The following is a 27,533-nucleotide window of genomic DNA, read 5'->3' on the forward strand; positions in this document are numbered from 1 at the left end:
TAATGTGTAAGTTTTCCATATTGTGTTCAGAATTATAAACAGCTCGAACTTTCCTAGTCAATTCGGTGCTAATGCCAGTAGTAAGAGGAATATGCAGATTATCGCTTTGAGTCGTCAGATTCATGAACAATGGCAGTAAAATATTTCGATATTGATAATATTCTCTTCTCAATCGTAACTTTAATCTCGTAATCGTTAAGTACATGAAAGAAAGCAATTTCACACTATTATTCGTGAGTAATTTGAAAAATGATGGGGTGTGATCTCATGTGCATCGGTCATGAATGCAGCAGCTTGATTATAACGTCACGATAGATCCATTGAATCTTTCTCTGCCTAGCGGCTCGTTGGTTCGCAAACATTACAAACGTTAGCAAATTTATCAAAGTAACCTTATTAGACAATATTTGTAATTTGATCATTCTCAACCACACTCACAGTTCGGTGTGGTATACACTGATGTATACGCTCTGAATTATCGACTGCTTTCTTCATGCTAACAAATGTTGGTTACCGACGTAGCGAATACTGCGAGTCGAAGAGATTCTTAATCCTGTCGCCGCGGCATAATCTCAGGCTAGGTTGCATGCATCTTGAATGACATCATTTCGTTATTAGTTAACTTCAGCGTGCCCGCAGAGCCGCAGTGCGACGTTACTTTCGTAAACTTGTGCGAAGTTTCAACAGACTTGCGAATGTAATATCCCATTAACGAACAAATATTACAAAAATGCCGACGTTGAACCTCCCGGAGTGTCCAACTCCTTTAAAGAGCATTCAACACTTTCTGAAGGCTGCCACAGAACATGATCAGCGGGATCCTGTTATCAGTTATTGGTGTAAGTACAGTAGTTTGACGTTTACGAAGGTGTGTTATTTTAGACACATGATCAGGTACGATCGAATTATGAGAATATCCGTTAATATTTTATTCTTCTTATTGTTAGACTGTAATGAGCGAATATATTTCAACTGCGAAGTTATTTTCGTCACTACTTCGTTGTTGATTGACTTTTTGAGAAAATCGTTGGATGCCTAATACCTTATCAATTAGCTTTACTAGTCACTGTTATTTCAGGTCGCCTACACGCTTTACAAACGGGCTTAAAACTGTCGACGAAAACGTCAGAGGAAACTGGGTTTCTATTAAAATTGATGGACTGGTTGGAGCAGACAAAAAAAACCCAGCATGAGAACGAAGCGATAACAAATGAGGTTGCTGCTCAGGCTCATTTGGAGAATTATGCACATAAATTGTTCATGTATGCAGACAGCAATGATCGAGCTTCAAATTTTGGAAAAAATGTTATCAAGGCGTTCTATAGCTCTGGCGTAATATACGACGTGTCGACGACGTTTGGTGAGCTTAGCGAGGAAGCTGCTCAAAACAGAAAGTACGCCAAGTGGAGGGCTGCGTACATACATAATTGCTTGAAGAATGGCGAGACCCCTGTCCCTGGCCCAATGAAAGGCGAAGGCGAAGAAAACGAGGATGCAGATGCCGATGCTGCTTCCGGACCACCCGGAAACATACCTTCAACTTCTGGCTTAGGTGAGCTTAATTGAGATGAGAACGAGTTTCCAACGTGATGTGTCAAATCAAATGCCTTGCCAGTTTACTTAAAGTTCTTGTTTTTTATCCTCGAGATACGTGATTTCAACAAAAATTTGTTACTGTTGTTGAAGTTTCTGTATTTTGTAGTGCATGAGTCGCAATTGCTCCTTGGATAATATTAGCCGAGCCATGATCGCATAACCAACTATGAGTTGCAGTATAATTAAATGCTCTTTAGGTTCTAGTTGCATACCCTAATCAAATAGTACACGCCCCGTGCTACTCGTTAAAAAACTTTATGTAATAATGTTATTTACGAGTATTATTCGTTGAATAACCCTCTTAAATAATTAGGTACGAATTTTTTGAAAGAACTGATTTTGGTATTCTCGCTTCAATTTTCAACGTATATATTTACACCAGCAGTATATTCGAGAAGTTGTAGTTCCAAAATGATTACTAGGGAAATTGGTCAATGGGTGTTCATTTTGAAAAATTTTTCTAAAATTTCGTGTAATATTTTCTTGCAAAGACAATATGTATGCTGTGAAAATTTTACGAGACTAAAGACCGAATGAATTTATTCTGAATGGGCAATGTTCCATAAGTAAAAAATATACGAGAAAAGTGTACGATAAAATTAAATGAATACACCATAAGGTACGATCGCAATCCACTATAGGGCACAATTTCTTCACAACAATCTTTTCTCTAATGCGTAATGTACTTGAAAATATTTATTTTTTATTCTGCTTAATAATTTAGGTATATTTTTATGCTCTCAAGATGCTGATGGAAATAGTGGTAATAATCAACATTACAGTTCTCGTGTATTTGATATGAAACTGATTCGATTATTAAGTTTTGATATCCATACATATATCTTGTAATTGATTTATGCAGGAGAGGCGCCTGATCAGCCTGAACAAAGAGAATCTGATTCAATCCCAGGTATAAGAAATAGATGTTTTGTAATTTACGTTTAATTCCTTTTATCTAACATCAATTTGTAAACGTAAATCAATTTAGCAGCTGATCAGGCAGGTGAACTGAAATCTGAAACCGACGACCCTCCTGAATATGAGGTTTCAGAGCCAGGTATAAGAGAATTAGTTTTAATTAACAGACTAATAACAAAAACTTGACATTCTATTTTTTGATTTGTAATTATCGTTTATCAGCTGATGATCCTGGGACAGAACCAGAAAATAACTCAGGTAAATAGCTACAAGAAATATGATAGATTTGTGCGTGATATTTAACATTTTTATTTTATAATCTTCAGCTGAGGAGAACCAGGAAAATGATGATGAAGGTACACCTACACATTATGTAAAATACATGTGCTTTTCAAAATTGGTTCCAAATGCGTTTACTAATTCAGAACTAACAATGACCAATGGTAAATATTAGGGGCGGTGTCAAAGTTCCGAATTTGAAAAGTTCCGAATTTGAAAAGTTCCGAATTTGAAAAGTTCCGAAGGCGCAGAATTTCGAACTTTTTCGTGACGAAACTTAAAATAAAGAAACAGAACTTCGAGTAATCATCAAAATTTCGAATGGCCAGAAAACCAACGGCTCAAAGTTCCGAATTGCAAGATTCCGAAAAGTAAAGTTCCGATAGAGCAAAGTTCCGAAAAGCAAAAATTCCAATAGAACAAAAAACTTGAAACAAAGTTTATTCAAAATTTTATGTACTACAAATTTGGTTCACACCGTTTTTAATGTTTCATTAACCATTAACTATATGTATATTTAGCAATAACCATGTTAAAGAAAGTTTGACGCGCTATAAATAAAAACCTATGCATTATACAGAAAAAAGTTTCTAATACAAGTTATAGGAAATTTTATCATCCACAAAATCTATTGTTACGACATTTTTGTCGAGTGCGGGTGAAAAATCAAAAAAACCAAAAATCAGAATGGTCTGCATGAAAACAGTCTTACGATGGCTCATTTTATACTCCTTATTCTTTTCGCACTTTCGGAATTTTGTCTTTTCGGTATTTTGTCCTGTCGGAATTCCGCCTTTTCGGAACTTTGCACTTTTGGAACTTTAAGCGTCGGATTTTCGACCATTCGAAAGTTTGATGTTTCGTCAAAGTTTTGTTTCTTTACTTTAAGTTTCGCCACGAAAACATTCGGGATTCTGCGCTTTCGGAACTTTTCGAATTCGGAACTTTCACACCGCTCCAAATATTATTGTAATTTTAAGTTCAGAACACAACCAAGTATGCGAAAAATTTTGCTAATAGCATAATGTCCAGTTAATATTCACTAACTGCATTCATTTACACCCTGATCATTACGCAATTGTGAAAAAACAGGTACGCACAGCTTGTAAATTCATCACGTATCAGGTTCAAACAGGGTTGAGGTGACAATTTATTAATTAAATTATTATCATTACATTTACAGGAGCTTCAATCGAATATTATGTGATGTCAATAGCAGTTTATTATTTGCCTTTTATTCTCTAGTATTTTTATCTTTTCAAAAGATCATATCAAATTCAGGGATATTTAAACTGTTGGCTTTACGTGTACCTTTCACATACTTATCATAAAATCATTGCTGAACGTTTTCTTCTGCAACTGCATTTATAGAACAAAATAAAATAATTTTCAGGGGGAATCTCACAGCCTGGACCACCATCTGGCACAGATGCCTTCGGTTTTCCGTCCGTTCCTCAGAGTTCAGCACATAATTTCCCAGTACCACCCAGTAATCCGAGTCAAGGTAATCTGCCTTACCCAAATTTACCTGGTTTCAATAGCACCCCGATGAGTCCAACTCCTTACAATCCAACACCGGCTCCCACTCCCACCCCCACTAACGTAACGCCGAGCCAACCATCGGCTGAAGACTACAAAATTACACCAACTGCGGAGGGTGAGATTGAATTTTGGCGTAAGATTACATTTCGGAAAACTGATTCTGTATTATCTTGTGAAATGTAACTATTAATTACATTTAGGTGGAGTTTCTTTGGACATAGAACAGATGAACAAGGCACAAAAATACGTTAAATGGGCTGGAAGTGCATTAAATTACGACGATGTGCCGACAGCAGTTGAGAATCTGAGAAAAGCGTTACAGCTTTTGACTACCGGCCAGGACCCTGCTTAGTTGTCAAAACAAATTGTTGCATTTATGCACATACATACCTATTTGTCCACTCCGTAAACTGGCAAGAAACGCATCACTTGACACTCATTCTTTCCACAACCTTATTTTCATACCTGGTGGTCTTTTATCACAATACTTGCTTAATCGAGTGGGAAAAAATCTATAGAATAAATTGTTATTCTTAACTGTGATAAATTTGAATCACTTCTTGTTCGTATTGTGTATTTCACTTTTTGTAACATCAGTGACCCGTTTCATTCCGTTATTTCTCTATAAAATATATGGTGCCAGCCAGTGCTTGAATAAACATAGTGTCAAGTTAAGTTGTCCAGTATCAGTAGTTGGCAAGCTTTTTACAAATTAACACAAGCCCTTAAAACTAATGTATGATAATAAATAGAAAATAAGCGTGAACTTCTCCGCTACTATCCATGGCTAACATCGAATACGATTCTTTTTTCCTTTTAATGAGTTGAGTAAAATTTTGCTGTAAGTTTCGTTAAGTGGTGAGCACTGCATTTTTCCCAGTATTTTGAAAAATGCTTATTCCGAATTGTTATTTCATTGTAAAATATAGTCACGGATCTGCCTGCTAAAGATATAACGTAGGAATGGTTAAGCTCGCAAGGAAGTATAACCAGTACTAAATAATCAGAAAATAACTATTTGCCTAAAGAGTAGATACGTGCGGTAAAGTTAGTGTATTTTTCTTATTTCACACGCACACACATTTATATGCGTAAAGTAAGATAAACTATACATATATCTCGATCTAACAATTTGTAAATAATACAGTTAATACGTATTCACTGGATACCAGCTACGTTTAACAAAGATAAACTCATGTTAATAAAAGAAGATCTTATCCAACTCGAGTACACCTTATCAATCCCGCAGTCGTTGAACAAGGATACCATAAACATACTTGGGTACCAATGATGAAGAAAGGGCCAGGTTTAATTTCGGATTTTACAGCACTTTATATTTTCGAAGGACATTATTCGACATCAAATCAGACAGGTGTGTGTATTTTTTACATTTTTTACTTCTCTTTGTTCATAAAAATTCATTATCATAGTATAACTCAGTGATTTCTCATATATGTATATACATATACTTTTGTTTTCGGTCTACTGTCGTACGGTGGATAACTCAGAGGCATACATGTATCACATTGGGCTTTGTTAATAAGTTCGATTAACTCTATTGAAACCTGAAAAAAAATACACACTAAGTTTGTTCGAATATTAAGTGCATCAGATAAGTGTCAGATGATTCAGTGATCATTTTATGAAGGCATTTAGTGTATCTATGCAGCCGACTACGATTACGAAATACTTGGTTGTTTCAATTTCCAATTCTTATGTATTATCTGATAGTTCACCAATGCATCTATACGTAATATGCGTTCTTACCTAAATCACGTCTAAATTGAGAAATTAACATTCCTATCTTGTACGTTACGTACAATATTAAATTAGTTTCTTTATCGATTAAGTATTTTTACACGTGTTTTCACGACTACGGGATAGTCAATAATGATAGAACGGTGCGCAATATTACGTTTCTTGCATATCAAATTTTCTCCAGTGTATTACAATATTTGCTAAATATTTATATTATTATGATATTCGTGGGAACACATTAATTTTTCAATGGCAGTTAGTACGTTTTCATTTTAACTGTAGTGTGCATCTAACACAATCTCCTACCCAAAGTTCAAATTATATGCGCCAGCGATTGCCAAAAGAGCTGCGATTAATCAAGCTCAATTTAGATAGAAACAGGCCGATGAAATTGTTACGGCATTAAATTCAACGTGGCAACTCAAAAGTCTAACACTAAAAACTTGGAGCGTATATAAAACATTTTCAAGATTTAATTTAATCATAAGTAAATGTCTACATCAGTTGTACGTAAAAGTATCTTTAATTGGTAAGTTTAAAATGAAATAGGATTGATCATATGAGGAGTGCATATGCGAAACTTGGTAGGTAAATTCATCTCAAGGGATTCCTAATAAAATGCGAAATGTAGAGAATTTCTCTTGAGTTAGTATTTCATACACAGCAAGGATGAAGCAAATCCAAGAATTGTCTATTAATAGTTTTTATCGCAAAAGAGTGGATTTGATTATGAAATAGAGATGTGTTCTGGCACAGCATTCTCGTGTGGAGTAGCTCGGAATAACAGAGGTGCAGCGTTAGAAATTGAGCTTTACTGGTCTCAGTATTAAAACTAGAGATAATATGATTTGGAAACTGTGTATTATGTATTAATCATGACAAATTATTGGATGTCTCTAAATAGCATCGGTAATATTTTTCGATTTAATCGATTTAACGATCTCCAGAGCGTATGTAATTCTTGCATGATTTTTATTTTGCAATATGAACGGTGGATATTAATAGATGCAATTTTTATAAACGACTGTTAGTCATGATGTTATTTTATACATCGCACAAGAATTATATCTGTCTTACTCTTTTCGTTGCAGAGCGAAAGGAGGAGTATAAAAAAATGACGCGTAATCTTATATGCAGCTTACATACATTAAGTGTTAATCTGTGAAATAGATGATCGTAGGTGGTGATGATGGTGTGCGTTTTTATTTAAAAATCAAAAATAAATGAATTTTATACAATTACAAATACTTATAATGACGTCGGATGATATTGTCTGCGCTTCGAAGTTTAAAATAATTTCACAGTAAACGATTGGCTAGATAAAAAAAAACGATATCTAGAAAACAAACAAACGAAAAATGCTAAGAATGAAAATCGAGTGCTGTGTGCAACAGCGATTTGATCGTAGCTGTAATCGAGCTACTCATAATTTTGTGTAAGAAAAAATTTCTGCGCATATTTTGCGAGTTAGTTCAGTCTTGCTTTTTAGATCTGTCGTCAATCCCATTCGCGGTGATTGGCTGACCGTCTTGACGTCTCAATTGCCAATCAATAACCAATCGACCGGTTAGCATGAAGAAAAATACCTGAAAACAAAGTTTTTCTTTTTTTATTCGTGATTCATGGAATACGGCAGATGTATTGACAGCTGCTAATGATTGTCATTAATATACTCGACTGCCTGATACTCCAGTAAAAGTATCTCGCATTTAAGGTGGTATATTCTGTCGTACACTCACCAATGCCGGTGCGATTCGCTCGAATTTATCGTTGACCATGTAGTGGGAATAAACGGCCATGAGCATAAGGAGTAAAAGTACGAAGTTGGAGGCGTTTTTCACGTTGTCTAGATTAAGGGAAAGAATTAGAATGAGTATATCTTCATTATCGCCGACGTACCGTATAGCCAAACTTAGTGCAACGGTTGAAAGAAATACGCGTGAGATCTGTATAGACTCGTTGAATCATTAACCGGCGATGAATAAACAAACAAATGGATCGCGCGTTTATTGTTTTCAACTCAACAAAACTGCGATCAGATAATATGTACGTGTTCTCGTTTTCCAAGCAAGGAAACCTTTGCTCGATGAAAACACGGTGCAACCTGCGGAACATGAATTGCTCGATTAAATTTTTTGAAATAACGTAACGTACGGCTGGGAACCAACGCCATGGCCAGACCGCAGACGATTTCAAGAGACCCGACAACCCTTCGGTACCATTTACTCGGTACTTTGAAGTCGAGCGTCTCCGATAAGGGAAAAACCTTGGCATACTTGACGTACTCCTTCCTCTGAAAGAAGTTTCTTAATCGCAACATACGTATAGAATTGGCCATATTCCAATTTGACTGGTCAGCCGTCAGCTGTTGTAAACTCGACTGTGGCAATGAGAAACCGAAATAGCTGCGAGCCTGTGCTAAGGCGCGGGCAAATCTTATCGTATTTATTAGATACACATCCAGACCTCAAGTTGACCAGCCATTCGGACATGTAAATAAATTTTCCGTCTTATCCCACGGGAGGCATAGTGCTTCCTGATGTCATTACTCGACGTCTTATACGATTAGGCATGAAAGCGTTACTTCGGACCGGATAAACAAATAGACGGATTTCGTATGAAGCAAGGAACTGATCTTAAGAGTTTCTTGTGAATTTCAGCGCCGATTAAACGATTCGAGATCAATTGACCCGTTGATTTGTTTTCGATGGGATTTCAACGCCAGTTTGATTCCAGATGGATGAGGATTTTCCCGCGTCATATAAGACGCATCCCACGCGGCCCTTATGTAACACGGGTACTCTGCATCTAGGAGCTAAATTTCGCGGCAGTGAAAAACTTCTTTCTACTGCAAATTTTTCACCGTATATTATATAACTTAAATTGAATTTGAAATAAATATGGGGTACAGAAATAGTATGGAAAATTACTCACCAGATCTTTGTGGAGATCTTTACTGATGTGCGACGTCAGTTTCATCGTACCGACGAATACAAAGAATATTCCCAAAAGCACGGATAAGGACTTCAGCACTATCGAACCCATTTTCCTGCAAACGACGCTTAAAATTTGTTCCAATTGAATATCGAATAAAGATTATTTTACGCGAATCTGCACAAGGCACTAATTGTGTTTATTATTATTAACGTTTATATACTATTCAATCGTGTATTTATTTGTTTGAACAATTTTTAAATACGTATCATTTTTTCAATATAATTATTTGGTCGAAATTATTTGGGAGAGCTTGGACTATTGATAACCGTCCATGTTTCGTCGGCGACGGCGCACATCGCGGTTACCGTCGACGTCTCGTGACGTCACGCGACGCCCTGGCCCCTGACAGGCGACGCTTTTGGACCTACGCCGTCGCGTTGCGGGATTTTAATTCGAAAAATCATTAGATGCGTGCGCAATGGGAGCGGGTCAATTCAAGTTTCACACGGAAGACGTTTCGTTCAACAATAGTTTATTTACATCACGAGCATCGTTCGAATTATACCTCCGGCAAATATTGTACTTTTGAAGCATTTAATATTTCAAATAGACAAAATTTCCCGCCATTGCATTGTTCCAATGCTTGTATTTATGTTTTTTCGAAGAATGACAAGTTCATAATTCAATCAATTTCAGAAATACAAATTTCATCGCAACATTTGCTGACTCTATACTTCGATTATTAAACAATTCTCGTCAAAAAATATCTTATAAAGAGGTAATAATCAAACGACGGTCTGTACAGAATCACAAGGCATAATTTTCAGTCAGCTATAACAAAGCTTATACGCTTTACACTCGTACTATATAAAAGTTGCGAAGAACGCTTTATGTATGTACAATAAGCATATACACATGTGTCTGACAACAGTATGCAACAACCTTTTATTATCAAAGGTTACGAATCACAAGTCTGTTTGAAACGAAAGGTATATTTTCTCACGTCATGCTTCTTGAATGAAACCATTTAGAAAAAAATGTAATCAACATTATCGCTAAACTGGTACTGAAGCAAGATAAAAACAATATTTGTAACAGTACGATTGCGAAAATATAATTTGTTTAACGGTTTACGCTAACTTCATAAAATACACGATGAATGTAAACAATAAATCAATCAGAAGGGGTTGCATCTATTCCCTGACATCACGCAAGACACTGTCAGTCAAATGAAGCTTTACAATCTTCTCTAGTTTCTGAAGCTTCATTACACTTGTCACTATTTAACTCGGATTTTTGATCAATCGCTGATTCATCATTTGCCTTCGTTTCACCTAATACCATGATATTCGTGTCCAAAGGAGCTGAATTTTCTACTTCATCGGTTACACTTTTCTGGACTGTGCTCACTGTATCGGTGACTAACTCTGAGTTTCCAAGAATGCTTAACGGCATTGAACAATCTTCCAGCTGAACTGGTCTTCTTCGTCTAGTATAGATGATTAATTTTGGGGATTCTTTCTTCACCTTAGCATTATTTCCCACAACTTTTGACTTCGGCACAGGCTTCGCCGGTTCATCACCATTTTCTTGACCTTCTTTACAATTTGATTTCTCAGTTTCGTCGGTTTTGGCCATTTTATTTCCCGATTTATTTTTCAAGCTAATACTCTTAACTAAGTCTGCTTTGCAGGAAGTCGCTTGTTTGCTTTTAGATTCCTTATTGTTAGCTGTGCTGTTTCGACGTTGAGGCTTCACATTGCCAACGTTCTTTATAGGTGTTTCCTTACGCAACTTACCGCTATTGCTGGCCTTAGATTTTTCACTCTTCTTGTCATTATCATTAACAATTTCATTAACGCTTGGAGGTTCGACTTTTTTGAGGCTGATAATGGTTGGTCTGGCATCTGTCTCAATTTGCTCATTATTGTCAACGTTTTTAACCTTATCTTGATCATCACAGAGGTCTTTCAAATCTTCATTCTTTCCACTTTCACTACTGTTATCAATTTGCATCGGAATGAGATTCATAGATGAATGACATTCGCTCATATGTTCCGAATCTATAGTTTTGCTCATATAATTATTTATACTCTGGTGAGTTGCTTCAAGTTTGTCTAGACATTGGAAAACAGGATTCAATGACTGAGGCGGCGGAATTTTTATACTATGTTCAGAATTTGTATCCGATAGTATAATCTCTCTTTTTCCACAGTTGTGATTACTGGAATTGAACATTGTTGTTCCTGTTGGTTTTGAAATACTATTCTTGGATTTATGAACCGGAGATGTAGCCCTGTCTTGAGGAATGATCTCTGCACACGGTGAAACAATCTTTTCTTGTAATTCCCCAGAAGTTTCGGATGTGTTTGGCGAATTCTTTGGCAATGGTGGATCACACGAAACACCATTTGGCAGTTCTAAATTTACCGTTGTCAGCAGGTTCACAGCCATCATACGGGTTTTTCTATTTTCTTCAAAATTTTTCACCGGACTATCGATCGCGATTAAACACCAATCATTACCGCAATTATTATCACTGACTTTATTTTCAACACCAACTATAACGGTATCTGCTTCTGTTGGCGGTAACACTGGAGAAGTATCTTTTAACGAAGATTGGAACGCAGTATGCAACTCATTCTGGGGTTCCTCTATGAGACATATTTTTTCCACACAGGGGTTAATTTCTGTAATTTTACCATCAGAAGAACTCTCCCCTATTTTATTGTCTGACAAATCGCAGTTCCGTTTTGAGCTAAAATTAGCAATGAATTTTGCAATATTTTCAATTCTCTCTTCTTTGGATAAATTCAAAGAATCGTTTAAGGCAACAGATGGATTGGATTCGGGAAAAGATAATTCTATATTTTCGAACAGCGATTGCTTATGATTGTTTTGAGTATTTCCATTTTCCTTCAATGATAGTGGAGATTTTACGTCAAATATTTTTGATTCTAGCTCATCCAAGTCTGATAAACAGAGGTTGGAAGGTTTAATATTTTTGGTAGAAATTTCAGTTGGATTAGACAGCTTTACAGGACTACATTCTACACTGTCAACAATTTCTCCTTCCTCCAATGAGACCAAACTTTTTGTTTCTGGATCACTTTGCTTTTTTAAAGTCCCATCTCCAATGTTCTCTGGTATTTCTGGTGTTAACACTTTAGACTTGACACTAGAAATTTTATTGGAAACATTGTCAACGTTGGGGTATCGTTCTTTTCTGTGTCGACTTTTATACCTTTCTCGTGACCTTGATCTTCTAGAATGCTTATCAGCTTGGTATTGGCGCACCATTCTCTCATTGCTACAACTTCTGCTACTGTCCGGAGTTCTAGATCTGCAATTTCTGTAAACTCTTTCATCGTTTCGTTTATATTTATTGAAGCTTCTACCTTTATCACTGCGATCACTAAATCGCTCATCGATTCGATGCTCAATCGTTTCCCTTAAATCATGAATTTCTCTACTAAATTCGCTGAGGTTATCACCATCCTTGTTCTTCACTTCCTTTCGTCTTTCAAATCTATCCCTACTGTCCCTGCTCCGCCTTTTATCTCGGTGCCTACTCTGTCTTCTACTTTTGTGATACTCATCTGGCGATCTACTCCGAGACGTATAATTATACCGCCTTGTTTTTGAATTACGACTATCACGGTCTCTGCTTTTGGACCGACTTCTACTAGTCGCCTTATTTTTCTTTTCATTCATTTTATTTGCATCACTGTCAGTGCAGTTGTTCCATTCTAGATCAGGGTCGATGCCTTCTGACAGAAGCATTAATCTTATTGCAACTCTATTGTGTCTATCTTCACTTTGATCATCAATAACTGAGCCATCCTCGACAGGTACAGAATACTCGTCTACAATGTGATACTGACCCTTTGCTATATTAGTTTCTTCCAATCGTCTGTCATCAATTCTGTTTTTCACCTCAATTTTCGGTGTGCAACAAAGTATTTTATGACCGTGATGACTGCTGCCTCGATAGTTGCTTCTCGTCTCGCCAGTTTTCATTCTTTTTTGATTATTTCCATCAAAATGATCTTCTAAGCAACGTTTTCTGTCGCGATGATTGTCAACAGCAGAATTATTAGCTGAATCAAAGTTTGTTCCGTTGCTTGGTAACCGAGCTACTAATTTATCGGTTTTAGAATATAGTTTAAGGCTGCCTGGTTCGGATTGTGATTTTTGCTGGCTAATCTGGTCGTCACTGTTAGAATTTTTATTCTTGTCTTCTTCTCGTTGTGATTTTGACTGATCTTTCTGTTTTCGTCCTTCCTCTTGGGATTCCAAAATTTTCTTGTGCAGTCGCCTGCCAAATACCGTGCTCATAGCAGCAAATTGCTGTGTCTTATTGAAATTGTCACCACTGTCATCGTTGCTATTTGGTGGAAGATCACTGCTTGTCACTTCAGCCACATTGTTCGGGTCAATTGTTTCTGTCACTTCTTGGACTTGGACGTGTTTCTCTTCTTGAGAACTTTTTTCTCTTTTTCGGCTTCTCGAAGAACTCCGGTTATCCTGTATCGTAGGTCTGCTGTATTGGCCTCGTCGAAACCGCATAGAGTCCAACCTGCAAAAATTGATCGATGTATTTAATCGAATAAGAACTGATAACAAAAATAATCTTACTGGGAATCTTCGTTAACTTAAAATTGATAGCAGCACGTTGCTATTCCTGACAAAGAAATGTCAAGTATAATTTAATGTAATGGTATAATTATGGATGAAACTTTGAATCATCTGTTACTTGATGTTACACCATGATTTGGATGATATAAATGTTTTATAAACATATTAGACGTACTCTCGTCTGATCTCATTAATCATTCTATCCTTTCTGGCGATTTCTGCTCTTGCTGTCTGAAGTAACGATGAAATGTTAACCTCCAAAGTTTTGTTTACTTTTCGAAGAGACTCTAGGGCCTGAGTTAAATCGGCAACTTGCTTTTCTAACGTGGCACATTTCTCGGAAATCTCCTTATTCGCTTCTATGGGCTAAAAAAACAACAGTAGAAAAATATTTTATCGCGATCAAATCGAAGGCGAAAACATAACATAACCTCAAACGGGCGCGAGATATTTACGCAGTGCTTACGTTTTCGCTATCGCCCAAGTTAAAACTAGGCAAATCTGCGTAAATGTCAATCTCGTCTTCCATTCTTCAACTCGATGCTTTCCGTTGTGCAAAATTTGACAGTCAAGCACGAAACATCACGCGAGGAAAACTCAGCTGTTGACCATCTGCTTTGCTATACTTTCGTGACTCTGCGGCGCACTTTGCATTTGGCGGCAAATAAGCCGTAGGAGTTAAAATAACAACGCGTTATTTTGATTTGCAAAAAAATTTCAAAATTGCTCGTCCGACAAAAAGAATGATGTTTTTACCAGTTAACAATCGAGGCTGATCCGAAGGTATGATTGGTTTGTTTTTGCCACCGTCAATTATTACGTTTTACTGCAAACAAAATTCAATTAAAGAACCGAACGGGAAAAAGAAACAAATATATAGAAGCGTGTTAAACCTCCTGTACTATTTTTTTTTTCTTGCATTTTCTAAACAAGCCTAGTATCTGAAATTATAAACATGGAAAATCATAAGATATTCTATGAAGTGGGTTAAAAAAAATTCTTGTATAGAGAAATTCGAACTTAAAAGTTTGTTCATTTATTGTAAAACAAAGTAGAGTAATTGTTAAAAATTGTTAAAAGATTAGCTCCTCAATCGTTATTGCGCAATGTGACGTGACGCGGGTTATTCAAGTCACCGAATGCTATTTTCGTCTTCGCCAAACAGTGCAGGAAATCAAAAATCTGCAAACGTATAAAATGATTGCTACAAAATATTCTGTCAAAGACTTCATCGGGATGCGATAGTGGGTAATGAAGATTGCTGGTGTAATATAACGTATAAAATAACAGTCCTGATTAAATCGATAGATCATATCGCTTAGGCGAAAGGTAGAAAAAATTTGTCGTTTGGATTTGAATCCCGATCGTTCGTTCGTCGGTTCGATTATAAGCGTCGAGCGATGTCTCCAGGCTCTCTACATTGAAAAGTTTGTTAGTCGGAATGTCGGCGTGCGCACGCGCAGAAAGTCGGTGGTTGTCGGCGGTGGCTCAACCGAAGGCTTTAGTAGTGACGCGCACCTTGAATGCGTGGTTGTCGAGTCTGGGGACGCCGTGATCCGCGGTTAACGATATTGTTGAAAAAGTTTAGTGCCGAAGTGTGTTCTTTTTTCAAGTGCTGCGCAGAGGTTTTGTTCGTTACGCGTATACGAGCGTGCGAAAAGTGTGTTGATTCAGTTGCCTACTTATAGTTATCGTTAGTTTCTTTCTACTCCCCCTTCTGCAATTAGTGAATTACAACCATGAGGCGGCGGTGATACACAAGGAGAAATCTCGGAGAGCCTGTTACCTGAAACTACGGGGGAAAAAAAGAAAACAACAACATCAACAACAACGCAAACGAAGAAGAAAAAAACGAAAAACACAAGACAAGGTATCTTACCTACCTCTACTCTGCCAGCATATAGTCGAACCTGTTGATGTTTTCCCCAACTCTTACCCGGACTTCTTTTTATCCCGTCCCGTTTAGGCTGATCGTAGCTTGGTTTCCCATTCGGATTTCACGAGGCGAATTCGCTTCGACACACGGCAATCTAGCGATCGGTCGATTTTTCCAGATTTTAATCGTCCGTCGCTCGCTGCACGCGTATTGCGAACACAGGGAACGGTTGTCCGCGAATCGTGACTCACGACTCAGTTATTGCAAATAACACAACAGGTATATCGAATCATTCGTTCTTCTCGCTGATCGCTGCCAGTTGGAAAACAGGCCTCGGATGTATATGCATCGGTGGAATCGAACCGTCTCTAAAACTTTTCCTCCCACAATTATCAACAACGAATTTGATAGTGCGAATCAACGGGATGCCCAGCAGAGCCTGTTTGTTCATTGTGTCAAGCAGTACGTAATTGTTGATCAAGAGTTGTGTAAATTTGCCGATCCGATGTTACAAATAGTCGTGGTCAGCGATATCGCGCATACCTCGATACATATCATGGCTTTATTACGTTAACTCCGTATACGTAGGTCGGTATTGAAATAATTGTTTCGTCAACGGCGTGGAGATCGTCGTTTTTAAATGATTTTATTATACCGTATCTCGGGCAAATCCAGTATGCAGTCGTTTACGCATGCTTGTACAAACCCGATTCTCCCACCTTCGCTAACATGCCATTTACTACCAGCTACCAGTGGTAGGCCTTATGCTGTTCTCTTCTGTCAAACTCTTGATAAGTTAGAAACACAGCCGTTTGTGAGCTGCTGTTCATCGACACACAGGTATACCTTACCTTGTACCTTTCTGTGTATGTACGACAGAACTGGTGGCCTGCAGCCTCTTCCTCGCCTACGCGGTACGCGCGCTTGTTTTTTCTTTTTTCTCTCCTGGTTTCTTGTTGGTTTTTTTTGCTTCTTTTTCTTTTTTAAGTTGTTTTTTTTTTGTCCCCACGGTCGTTTTTATAGCCTTATACGCGGCATCCTCCGGAAACTTGACATTCGCTAATTTTTTACAATTATGTATACCGTTGTGTAAGTCGATTGGCTCGTTTTATTATATACGAGATAGAAAAAATATGTATTTAAATCAATGTCGGGCAGGGGTTGTTTTCATTATGTTGAAGTTAGTTAGTGACGTTGGTGTAGCAACGATTTATGCTGAGGAAAAATCGTTATTTAGTAATTTTGAAAATGTTTGAAATTCAGTTAATCGTTGCAAAACAAAGCATACTTATATTTTGCAATCCTGGTTACTTCGAAATAATTGTAAAAATAAGAAAATAATGGTTTGTTTCTCCCGATGTTTCGTTACGATAACGTTACTAACTTTAACCTCGTTTTTTTTTTTTCTTACGCATTTTGTCAAACATTTTGAAACTGAAATTCATTATTAGCCAATATGCATGAAGTTGATGCCAGTAGTTAAAATTAGTGACCGAACGTGTTAAACCTTTTGGAATTAAAAAAATGCAGTTGAATATTATCCTCGTTATTCTATAAAAGTATCGAGGGTCGAAGATATTTCTGAAAATTTTGATTTTCTGACTTCATTACCTTATTCGAATGAATATTGAAACCTATGGCTGCTAACTTCAGCCTCGTGCTAATACACGTGTGAAAATTGTACGGTGAAATACAGAAAGTTCTTCTTGTATCACCGTATAATCAAAAGATTGATAATTTCCGGCTTGTAGGAAAGAAAAAATCACGTCAAATTTACAACTTTTCACCGATTTTCCGGTCGGGTGGTCGCTTAACCGTCGTGTGAATACATACTACGTCAAGGAAAATGTCATACAGTTAAAAAAAAGAGTAACGACCAGTCATTGTCAACAGAATGTAACGTCGTCTTTACATTTGTATTATCTTCGCTTTTTATCGGGCTGTGGAGTAAGTCAAGATTGTCACGCAAGTTTCAGATATACATGCAGACAGGCAGGTAGGCGAAATTATGGTGTATTGTAGAACGGAAGTAATACTTTGCAAAGTTACACAAGTCGAGGTGTACATAAATAGTAGATGAATCGCCGCTCGTTAAAAATTGAGCCAGTTTTTGCTCCCCCCATTACGATCCACAGCAAAAATTACTCTGTCAGGTAGATGACCTGCAGGTGTTTTAAGATGAGGTGAGAATGAAGTTATTCACGTTACTGCGCATCTTGATGAGCGTTTGAAATTTGGTAAACGATGATAAACAAATCATACTCGTATGTTTAATAGACAACTTCTCGAATGCCGTTCAAAAATTGCACAGTAATGATTTTTCCCTGATGTTTCATTATCGTAACGTTGCTAACTTCAGCCTCGTTTTAAGAGACGCTCAGCTTTTATAGAGTTTGGTGTACGTAACGCTTTGGGATTTTTGTTGCTAAAATTCAAATTCTCAATCGTGAGATACCTATATTTTCGCTTTTCGTTCGACGTGCTTGGTGGAAAACGATTGATGAAATAATTTGCGAGCCAATTATTCTCTGTCATTCACGTTTGAGAAGTAGTGACTTTCAAGCTTTGCCGTTGAAAACAAATCGGTACTATATACTACTAATTAATTTTCTTACCATTTTCTTCTGCTCCGACACCTCTTCAAATTATTATGAACAGGTACCGTTGAAGTTTAACCGATGCACGTGACTCGCAGTTACTATACATATATCTATACAATATCTACAAGGAGCAATATTTTCCCACAGTGCGGTAGCAACGAGTTCCGTGATAGCTGCTGGGTTGATTTCGCATTACACAGAGGCGCAAACACATTCTATTGGCACGGGCATCATAGTATAAATATCTATACCTACGAGTATGTTAGATAGCTTGCGTGAGATGCGTTTTTGTTGCATTTCTACAACGCAAGACTTTATTCCTCTCGCCTGCAGCTGCTGCAGCTCGATTTTCCGCAGGAATCAACAGACCCAATCGATCGATGCCCGTTCGAAGAGTCGCCCTGAAAACCCCAACCGTAATTCCTTTGAGCATCCACGTCGATGATAATATCATCCCTGACGATTAAAAATGATCGTTCACTTTCTCGTAGAAGTATTGTGAATAATTGGTGCCGGTACAACGTAGCTTCTTCTCATCGATACAATTTCAAACACGAGGGAAATCGCCGTCGGAAAATGCATCAGAAGTAAAAACAGAATATAATATACAAGTATATTTTCGAACAACATCGAAATGTATGTTATGCATATTATATATGCGTGAAAAGTAAATTGCAAAAAGAAACGAAGAATAAAAAAATACATATCGCGAGGATTCCTTCTGCGGTCGAAGAAAATACTTTTCATTTCGTTTAAACCGAGTATACAAAACTTACTCTGCTATCATGGTGGTATTTTTTTTTTTTTTTCTTTATTATCAATAACATCATTTGAAATCCATGTCCATTTTTTTTTTCATTTTAAATAGTTTTATGATATTCTATTGAAACGAAACGTTTTTGTTGTGTAGATATTATAACCTGCGTTGAGTGATTGTGGAGGAAATGAAAGAGCATTATATATAGGTATATATTGCAGAGAATTCGCGGCGTAATATACTCTACAACCGCGAGTCGCGGTTTAAATTTCAATTGATGAATCGCGTTGTGCAGGAATAAAAAGTATGAAAAGATAAGAACAGTTATTTCGGACCTGTTTGTCCGCATGAAAATATGCAGGATGTATGTATATACATTATACATACATATATGTACCATCTAGAGGAATCGAAAAAATTAAAGATCACCTTACAACAATGTTCGGAATACAAATCTGTATTGTTATATATATATATATATATATATACATTTATAGGTGAAATATAAATCCAATCGAAATAATATAAAAGACTGTCGCGCATATAGTATTACAACAATAATTGTTTACGATAGAGAATTGCCGTACGGGTGGTGTTCTTATCGCCGCATTGATCATCGTGTGTGTAAAACTGAGCACATAAGCGAGAAATGGGAGATAAAGACATACCTTGGCGATGAACAAATAGTTAGTCAGTGGGCCGTAGCCTGTTTTCTGCAGGGGGACCGCCCACCGATGATGATAACAAAGCCACTTGAGCCATCACCTCGAATGTTGTAAACTGAAACTCTTGTTGAACATTGACGACGGCGATATTCCGCATGCTCATCGGTCTGCCGCGTGGTTTCGTTTCGTTTCTTCTTTGATTTGATTCAATTTTTTTTTATTTTTTTTTTTTTTAACATGCATTGTGTATACCTCCCCTCCCCCCCATCGCCCCTCACTGTCTTTTAGCATGGGGCAAAACGATGCTCGAGTAACGCGAGAAGCCGTAAACCATGGCATCGAACGTTTATTATTCTCCCCTCGTTATCGAGGACGCATTAATTTATATATATATATATATACACGTATAATAATGTGTACAGCGTTATACGTATATATTTATTAATAAAATCGCCAATGACTGCGCACGATCAATGTTATCTCTCTGATTCGCGCGTATATTTTTTTATGTATACATACGCGTATCTACAACGTATATTATCTCCAATAAACTCATGCGTACGTAAATAGGTATGCGCACATCTATCTTGTACCTTATGTATTTATATGTATCCGTTACTACAGAATATGTACTTTCTTTGCAATAATTAAAAAATGAACAACCCAGGGAACAGACGTCGCAAGGTGGACCAGGCGCTACGATCAGACATCGGTAAAGTTTCGACCGATTGTACGTACGATTAGTTGTGTATATATATATATATATATATATATATATATATATATACGTTGATCGGATCGCAATTTATACGGGATATCTTTTAACTAACAAGCTGCCAATCGCAATTGCATCGATAAAAGTTATCACAAGCCATTTCCACTTCCGATCATTTTTCTGTAAAACTTGATTTCGTTTTCTTTTTTTTTTTTTTTTTTTATTTTAATTGATGTATTTCTCGGTCTCTGAAATTGAAGATAGAAATTTTTCGCGATTATTTTAAATAATTGTTACGATCGTATCGCGCCATAGTCGTAACAGAAGCTCGCGTCTCACAACAACGAAGAAGGCTGGTTATCGGAGACAAACAGAATAAATATATGTTTAATTACCTAACTTTCCATTCTAATCTGTGGTTATAATAACAACGGTGTGATAATATATTGCACCTTGAGATGCAAGCGTACTTTTCATTACACGTAGTATACAGTCTACGTTCACACAGCTGTATTTTGTGCTATGTAACTTCAGGTGTATCGTTTAAGGGAATATTGTAACATCGGTACACCGTGCAGGCGTGTTTGAGGACGTCGTAAATCGGGAGGGATGTAGGTGTAATAATATTTCCTCCGTATATACATATACACCTATGTATTGGTATACGACATCGTCGCGTCGTCAAATCTTTCATAGTATACGTAATACATATTTCTACCTGTACGCTGCCGTGTGTTATATACATACCTGTAATTTTTTATCAAACACGTCTGACGGTGTAATCACAAGCGTATTATCGCGTCTTGCCACTGTCAATAGAACCCTGATATCTGGCACGCGCGCCCTTTTTTAGGCAACTCTTTATCATTATTCTTTCCGAATGTATATACGAAGTCTTTTCTAGGTTGTAATAATGCACGGTTTGGCTGTGCTAGTAGTGGAAAAAATCACAGCTCGGGTGCTGCTTGAAATATTCCCGTGTGGTCGTTGGATGATGTCGAAAATTCGAATTTCGTGAATCGAGAATTGAGTATGAGAATGAATGGAAAGGTTAAACTCATGGAACAAATCTGAAGAGAAAAAAAGGCCGGAAATACCACAGTTGAAAACGTATTGAGATATTCTTAAAATTGTCTCAATTCTTAATAGGTGTAATATAGTATGCTTCTAATTTATATTTCTTCGCAATGAAAATTTAACATCTTCGTTTTTTCACACGTTCTGTGTAGTTTTAAAGGCGTCTTGATAGGATACGATTTTTTACGCGCAGGTTTAAGCTGCACAAAATAACCTGCAACTCGTATCTCCGATATTTTAAGGACAGAGTCCTGATTAATCGATAATTATGAAAATAAAGAAGCAATTTGATTTAATCTATTTGCGATATGATCTTTGCCAGCATGTAATATGTCTTTAGGATAAAATTCATCTTACGTTCATTATAATTATTTGAGTATCGTGTCGCGTAGACTGTGAAAAGGTAATTCTATTGTAGTAATTTCCAAAAAAGAGATACATTGTTGGTCGAATTGGTTCCAATTAAATTCAAATCAAATTAATCGATCGACTATAAAATATTATAAAGGCCAAATTTAGCAATTCCCAACAGTCGCAAAATTCAAGTATGAAGATAAGATATGTGATTCATACTTCCTTCAACTTCTCTCGCACATTCTATTTGAATGCCTGTATTAATTTTACTTAAATCGAAAAAACTGAAAATAATGACTGTGTGTTCAGACGACAAAGTTATCGCAATCCTGAAAAAAACGTGCAAAAACTCTGGAAAAAGTCGTACAATTTCACGCAAACTGGTATTTATTACATATTCAGTATTCATACCGTGCAATGTGAAATATCAATTATCATATCTTATTTTTCGTAACTCTGATGAAAAGATCATCGTAGAATCGCATCATCCAGATCCTGTCGTTTTCCCTACGATACGTGCATAGTTTTTTTCCCGCGTCAAATGTTTATACGTATATAAAAATGAAAATCTCTTATCGCGCGTGTGGGTAATTCGAAAAATAAACGCGTAACAATGAGTTTTTCGAAAAAATACTCCCTGCATATCGCACGAGATAAAGAGTAAGAAAAATTGAAACGCACTATCTTTTAAGTCGTCGCTCGCTAATGACGGCTTGTCAGAGAATCTCGAGGCGTCATCGAGGCTGCATCTCGGATGGACCCGCGTCAAGTAAGACCTCCTCCCCCCCTCATCGAGGCGCATCGAGGGCCTTGGTATTCGGGTTGTCGCCGGATGCCAAGGGCATTAGTATTCCCCGAGGCTACCTTACAACTTCTCCTGGCCAAGGCGTGCGGCACGCTCACGGCTCATGGCTCATGGCTCATGGCTCACCATGCACGCGTTCTCCTCGTCTCACTTACTCGTACATGTACATTGTACATGCATACCTGTACCTACGCTTACTTCGACGCACGGTATTAAACTCTCAACCTTCGCTGCTGCTGTACCTACGATTCCGCCAATTATAGGTATATAATACCTGCAGATCCTCTCTCTCTCTCTTTTTTTTTTTTCGCTATTGGGTTGATTTTACTCGTACTTTTATATTAATATCTTGTTATAATGTTTTAATGTATATTTTTATTTATCTATTCATATCTCTTTTTTTTATTTCTAAATTATATATATATATATATGTGTATTTGTATTTATTTTTTACATTCGTAAATTTTGATATTTATTTATTTTCATTTATTTAGGTCACTGCTAATTTTAATTTTGTTGCTTCTTTGCTATTTAGCTTATAGATTATTATTATTTTTTTTTTTTTAAGAGGACGAGAGGACTTGTCCCAGGGAGAATAAACGCCCCCCCCCCCCCTCCCTCCCTCTCGCTCTTTGTTTCTTCGTATTGCAAGTACGTACCTTGTACCGCTTCCATTCTGCTCCCGGCTGTGTCGACGTTAAGATTCTCCGCTCTAAGACTGCCTCAGCATCTCGCAACATTCCGAGGAACAGAGCAATTCGCGAAAGAATTGCTTGCTGATGAACGCGATTCGGTGCTTTTGCTTCTCTGCCATAGTCGATTTATTATAGTTGCAATTAGTGTCGTGTTTCTTTCCGCAGGTTTGTTATCTGTCACGCTGTCCTTATTAGGGTGATAATTCGCGGTTGTATACAAATTATTACTTGAAAGTTGTGCAGAAGTTGAAACAAGATTTAAGCTACAGCTAGAATTAGTAGGCAAATGTTCTAACGTTTTTGCGAGTTACGTTGCGATGTACGAAAATTAAAGTTTTGCGAAATATCTTGAATCCTCAATGCTTTTATGGAAATACGAGAATGAAACTGAACTGCATTTTTCTATTTTCAAAAAGATTAACAAGTCTGGGTGATAACCGTGGCTGCTAGTTTCAGCTTCGCGAAGTTAAAGAGTCCTTTCTCAAAATGAAAAAACAAATAACAAAAATTGATGGCTTTCTCATGGCTCATGGTCGGAGAAGTGTTTGAAAATATTATTACATAAATTCTCAAAACCCATTAAAAAATATAAATATACAGAGAATCGGGGTGGTCACTGGTTAGGGAGTTCTGGAAAACCTGAAAATGTCATGGAATTCTGAAATTCTGGAATAGTTAGGTAAATGATAAAATTTTTGTCTAAAAAACCTGGAAAAGTCAGAGAATTTTGCGATAGAGATTTTCGTGGCCACCAGGAGCTTTGAAACCAGAGGTCGGGACTAGGCTTTTTTTCAATTTGCAAATTGGCAAACTTAGGCGCCTTTCTGCTCTCCAACTGCATTCGGCCCGACAGACAACCGGCGTGAACGTAGGCACGACACGTAGTAGACACAGTCTATTCGACTTGGGTTCCGGCTCTAAGACTGCCTTTGTGCTAACGATTCCGTTACCCTGATTCCTTCTGTTGCGTCGTCTCGTCGTCTCGTGTTATGTCCTGCGATGCAGGGCTCGCGTTATTTTGTTCAGTTCCTTTTCACCATCCCTCTCTCGTCTTCCTCTCTCTTCTCTTTTCTCTTTTTTCTCCTCCTTCTCTCTGCCGATTTTCTCGAAACGCAGTAACAACGTCGACTTCTCTGTTCCTTCTCGATCATCTCGACGCTTTCCTTATTCTCAGTTATCGCTTCGCTCTGTCGGACTAGAAGTCTGCTAGTTTACCTTCCCTCTTCGATGCCGACCACCCGGTTTTCCCTTATTTTTAATACCAGGCATTGGATATTTTTCACGTTTGTACGCTTCCGCAGAGGTTACAATATTCGCTTTGTCCGATTATCGTCTTTCTCGTCGATAAATTGATAATTATCTTGAACTTATATTCCGTATTTCTTGAAAGTATGTGAAAGAAAAACAGGAGGTTAATAGGAATTGACTATGTTTTAATATTGGTCTAATTGTATTAGATACAACGGAATGAAAATCCACTTGAAATACATTCGAAAGGACGTGAGTATTGTATAAGACGTTATTAAGTAGAGTTTTCAGAAGTTATGAATTACCCTGGAAGGCGGTTCTTTTTTTCCTTTTGTTGTCATACCGAACTAATAGTCATTTTTCTACAAGAAGAAATACCTTGTAAGACGTAAGAAATATATTCCTCTTGAAAGAATTTGATTCAATCCCACGAGTGGTTGCGATTTATCAAACAGATTTCAGGGTTGTATTTCGTATTTCGTTTCTTTGATATTAACCGTTGGTTTAATCTTGTTAACACTTCTCGAAGTTTTATTACCTACGAATCGGGAAAACATTAAAAACCGTGAAAAATATGTCTAGTTTTTTTTCCCCCGCCGTTGCGAAAAAAAAGTAGTAAAAATTAACGCCAACCTCAAATTCTTCGGAGAGAATTATTGTTTATTTGCCATAGCAATTGCCGCATACGGTGCCTATCTATCAAGCCTTCTTTAAAGTAGCCATAGAAGAATTTACGCGCTTTGGCCTCGCTCCCTTTACTTTCTTTTCTGTTCAATCGGAGAGGAACAGCAACCGGCTGACTGCCATTGACCGAAGTTGTGTATTGACCATCTGGTATCTATGCGCCGGGAAAGGAGGAGATACGTACTGTAATACGTTTATACATGTAAGGACTTGCTGGATCTCTCGTAATTGTTTGTTCTTGTGGTGGTACTACGCTCAAGTGACGTCGGTACGGCGTATGCACATTGCAACAAAGTTTGATAGAACTATCTACGTTTATACGGGACATTTCATGGGGAATCGACTAAACTCAGCTGTAACGTTAACGGGGTGGAGTTGAAATTCCGAATTTGAAAAATTGCGAAAGTGCCGAATTCCGAATTATCTGGTGGCGAAACTTGAAGTAAATAAATCAAACTTTGACGAAACATCAATGTTCCGGATAGTCATGAACCGGATGCTCAAACTTCTAAAAGTGCAAAGTTCCGAATGGGCGAAATGCCGAAAGGACAAAATTCCGGAAGCGCGTAACTCCGACAAGTCTGAATTCCGAAAATGAGAAAATTTAAAAATTTTTAAATTTGTTACATCGAAATTCTGAATTATCGAAGATTTTTATGTCTGTGAATTTCTGGATCGTTGATACACCCGCTCGTTGGGTAAACTACGCTGTGTAAGTATATTTTAAGTTTCGAATTTTTGCTCTATCGTAACTTGAATTTTTTGGAATTTTGTATGTCGGAACTTTGAGCCGTCGGATTTCCGACCATTCAAGACTTTGTTGTTTCGTAAAAGTGTTATATCTCTACTTTAAGTTTCGCCACTAAATAATTCGGAATTAGGCGCTTTTGGAACTTTCCAAATTCGGAACTTCAACCCTACCCAACTCCAAGTCTCCCATCATTGTGAAGTTGTATAATGTCGAGATTCTTTCCCACTTTGAAACACGCTCGCTGATTTCTTTTTCGAATCGTGAAAATATGTGTTAATGCGTATTTTTATTCTCGCTCTTGAAAAAACGCATTTAAATGACGTGTCTTATTGCTCCAATTTTTTAAAACCGGAATCTATTCTGTCCAGTTTATTTATAACTGATTTTGAAAAAGTCTGGATACTAAATATAATATAACATCCTAATCACGTGTAAGAAAAGAGACTGAGAATACCCCTGAAGCTAAAAAAAAAAGATTGTCTTCTCAAGATTGCGAATTTTGGAATTAAGTAAATCGAATGTGTTTTGTGTGAAGGTGTCACGTATACCTGCATAATTCTAAATAAAGTTTTTCGAAATTCATGGTGTGTAATAAAAACATAACAATAAACAAATAACCGCGTGTAAAATGAAAAATCCAGTACAACGTCGGCGCGTTACTTCGGATATTACAGACAAGTGTGTAAAAAACGGGGTCCAGATCAGAGATGAGGAATTGAACGTTGACAGGGAATGGCCCATATATACGCACAAATACACCGTGCGTACGGTAGTACACTTGAATTTGGGAAGTCTCTGCGGTATATAACCCTGCTTTATACCTACAGGTAGACGTCTATACTCGCGAAGCAGCGGGCTGGCTTCGAGTAAAGCCTGCGGCTATTCATCCAGTTTTTTCCACCATGTAAAAACGTGAGCGTATGTTGTACAAAGTCCATTGAATATTGAATATGTATACATATATATATATATATATATCGTATGGGTATTGTGTGAAAACCTAAGTGCGGATTTAGATTTTTTTACCTTTGGTGATTTTTAGATTTTCCGTGACATGACGCTGTTGTAACGATTCTCTTCGAGAAAGGAATGAATTTATGGAATAAAAAATGCGGTGCCATTCACTCAAAGATGTCATGCATTTAACAGTTGGAAATGAACTTTTATTTCGAAGGATTTCGAGCGACTGAAGTGTTATTTTAAATAACGAGGGATCAATCGAGATAATTGAGATAATTGGTAATCGTACGAATCGCACAATAGCGTTGAATAAATCTCGTGGCAAGTGTTGGGAATAATGGAAATCGTTTTACGGCTTCGGGTCGACGTATGAAAATTGTTTGAATTCGTTAAAAATTCATACCGATTACTACATTATAAAGTCCTCTCATTGATTTCAAATTTATCGAGATATTTCCATTGATTTCCGATGATTTGCCAACATTCTAGATGAATTCCAATGATCTTCTGCGGTTACCACATTCAATCCAGTATCACCGAATATTGCCTAGGACGCTGCTAGGAAACCGTTGGCGAGCCAAGACGTTGTTGAAAAATTAGTGGAAATCGTTTTGAGCATAGGAAATGAAAAAAATAAAAATTTACATAAGTTACACGAATCAATAATATAAAAATCAT

The 27,533-nt window shown here is 37.2% G+C and overlaps 4 protein-coding genes across 15 annotated transcripts in view; 2 read left to right on the forward strand and 2 right to left on the reverse strand.

Moving 5' to 3' along the window:
- Window positions 1-602: 602 nt before the first annotated feature.
- On the forward strand, window positions 603-5,895 carry LOC124304679 (vacuolar protein sorting-associated protein VTA1 homolog). 12 transcript variants are annotated; one of them, XM_046763202.1, is made up of 9 exons: window positions 603-839; window positions 1,079-1,552; window positions 2,342-2,359; window positions 2,459-2,506; window positions 2,585-2,653; window positions 2,737-2,772; window positions 2,841-2,870; window positions 4,187-4,450; window positions 4,536-5,895. In XM_046763202.1, the coding sequence occupies exons 1-9, from the start codon at window positions 731-733 to the stop codon at window positions 4,685-4,687; spliced, it is 1,200 nt and encodes a 399-aa protein (XP_046619158.1). In that variant the 5' UTR covers window positions 603-730; the 3' UTR covers window positions 4,688-5,895. The 12 variants fall into 12 exon arrangements, with proteins under 12 accessions (XP_046619158.1, XP_046619167.1, XP_046619191.1 ...); XM_046763211.1 differs by having other exon boundaries at window positions 2,588-2,653; XM_046763235.1 differs by lacking the exon at window positions 2,585-2,653.
- LOC124304722 (novel acetylcholine receptor chaperone) lies at window positions 4,933-9,379 on the reverse strand. The gene is made up of 4 exons (XM_046763311.1): window positions 9,028-9,379; window positions 8,248-8,386; window positions 7,833-7,939; window positions 4,933-7,679 (listed from the first exon to the last, which is right to left on the reverse strand). The coding sequence occupies exons 1-4, from the start codon at window positions 9,136-9,138 to the stop codon at window positions 7,566-7,568; spliced, it is 471 nt and encodes a 156-aa protein (XP_046619267.1). The 5' UTR covers window positions 9,139-9,379; the 3' UTR covers window positions 4,933-7,565.
- Window positions 9,306-14,296, reverse strand: LOC124304662 (uncharacterized). The gene is made up of 3 exons (XM_046763177.1): window positions 14,135-14,296; window positions 13,844-14,034; window positions 9,306-13,609 (listed from the first exon to the last, which is right to left on the reverse strand). Exons 1-3 carry the CDS (start codon window positions 14,195-14,197, stop codon window positions 10,252-10,254), a joined length of 3,612 nt encoding a protein of 1,203 aa, XP_046619133.1. The 5' UTR covers window positions 14,198-14,296; the 3' UTR covers window positions 9,306-10,251.
- Window positions 14,297-15,165: 869 nt separating this feature from the next.
- Window positions 15,166-27,533, forward strand: part of LOC124304592 (afadin) — a 116,045-nt gene continuing 103,677 nt past the window's right edge. Inside the window, exon 1 of the mRNA XM_046763045.1 lies at window positions 15,166-15,538. The gene's annotated coding sequence lies outside the window, so the exon portion shown is untranslated. The remainder of the gene's footprint in view (window positions 15,539-27,533) is intronic.

Source organism: Neodiprion virginianus, chromosome 1 (assembly GCF_021901495.1).
Source record: "Neodiprion virginianus isolate iyNeoVirg1 chromosome 1, iyNeoVirg1.1, whole genome shotgun sequence".
Taxonomy (NCBI): Eukaryota; Metazoa; Arthropoda; class Insecta; order Hymenoptera; family Diprionidae; genus Neodiprion; species Neodiprion virginianus.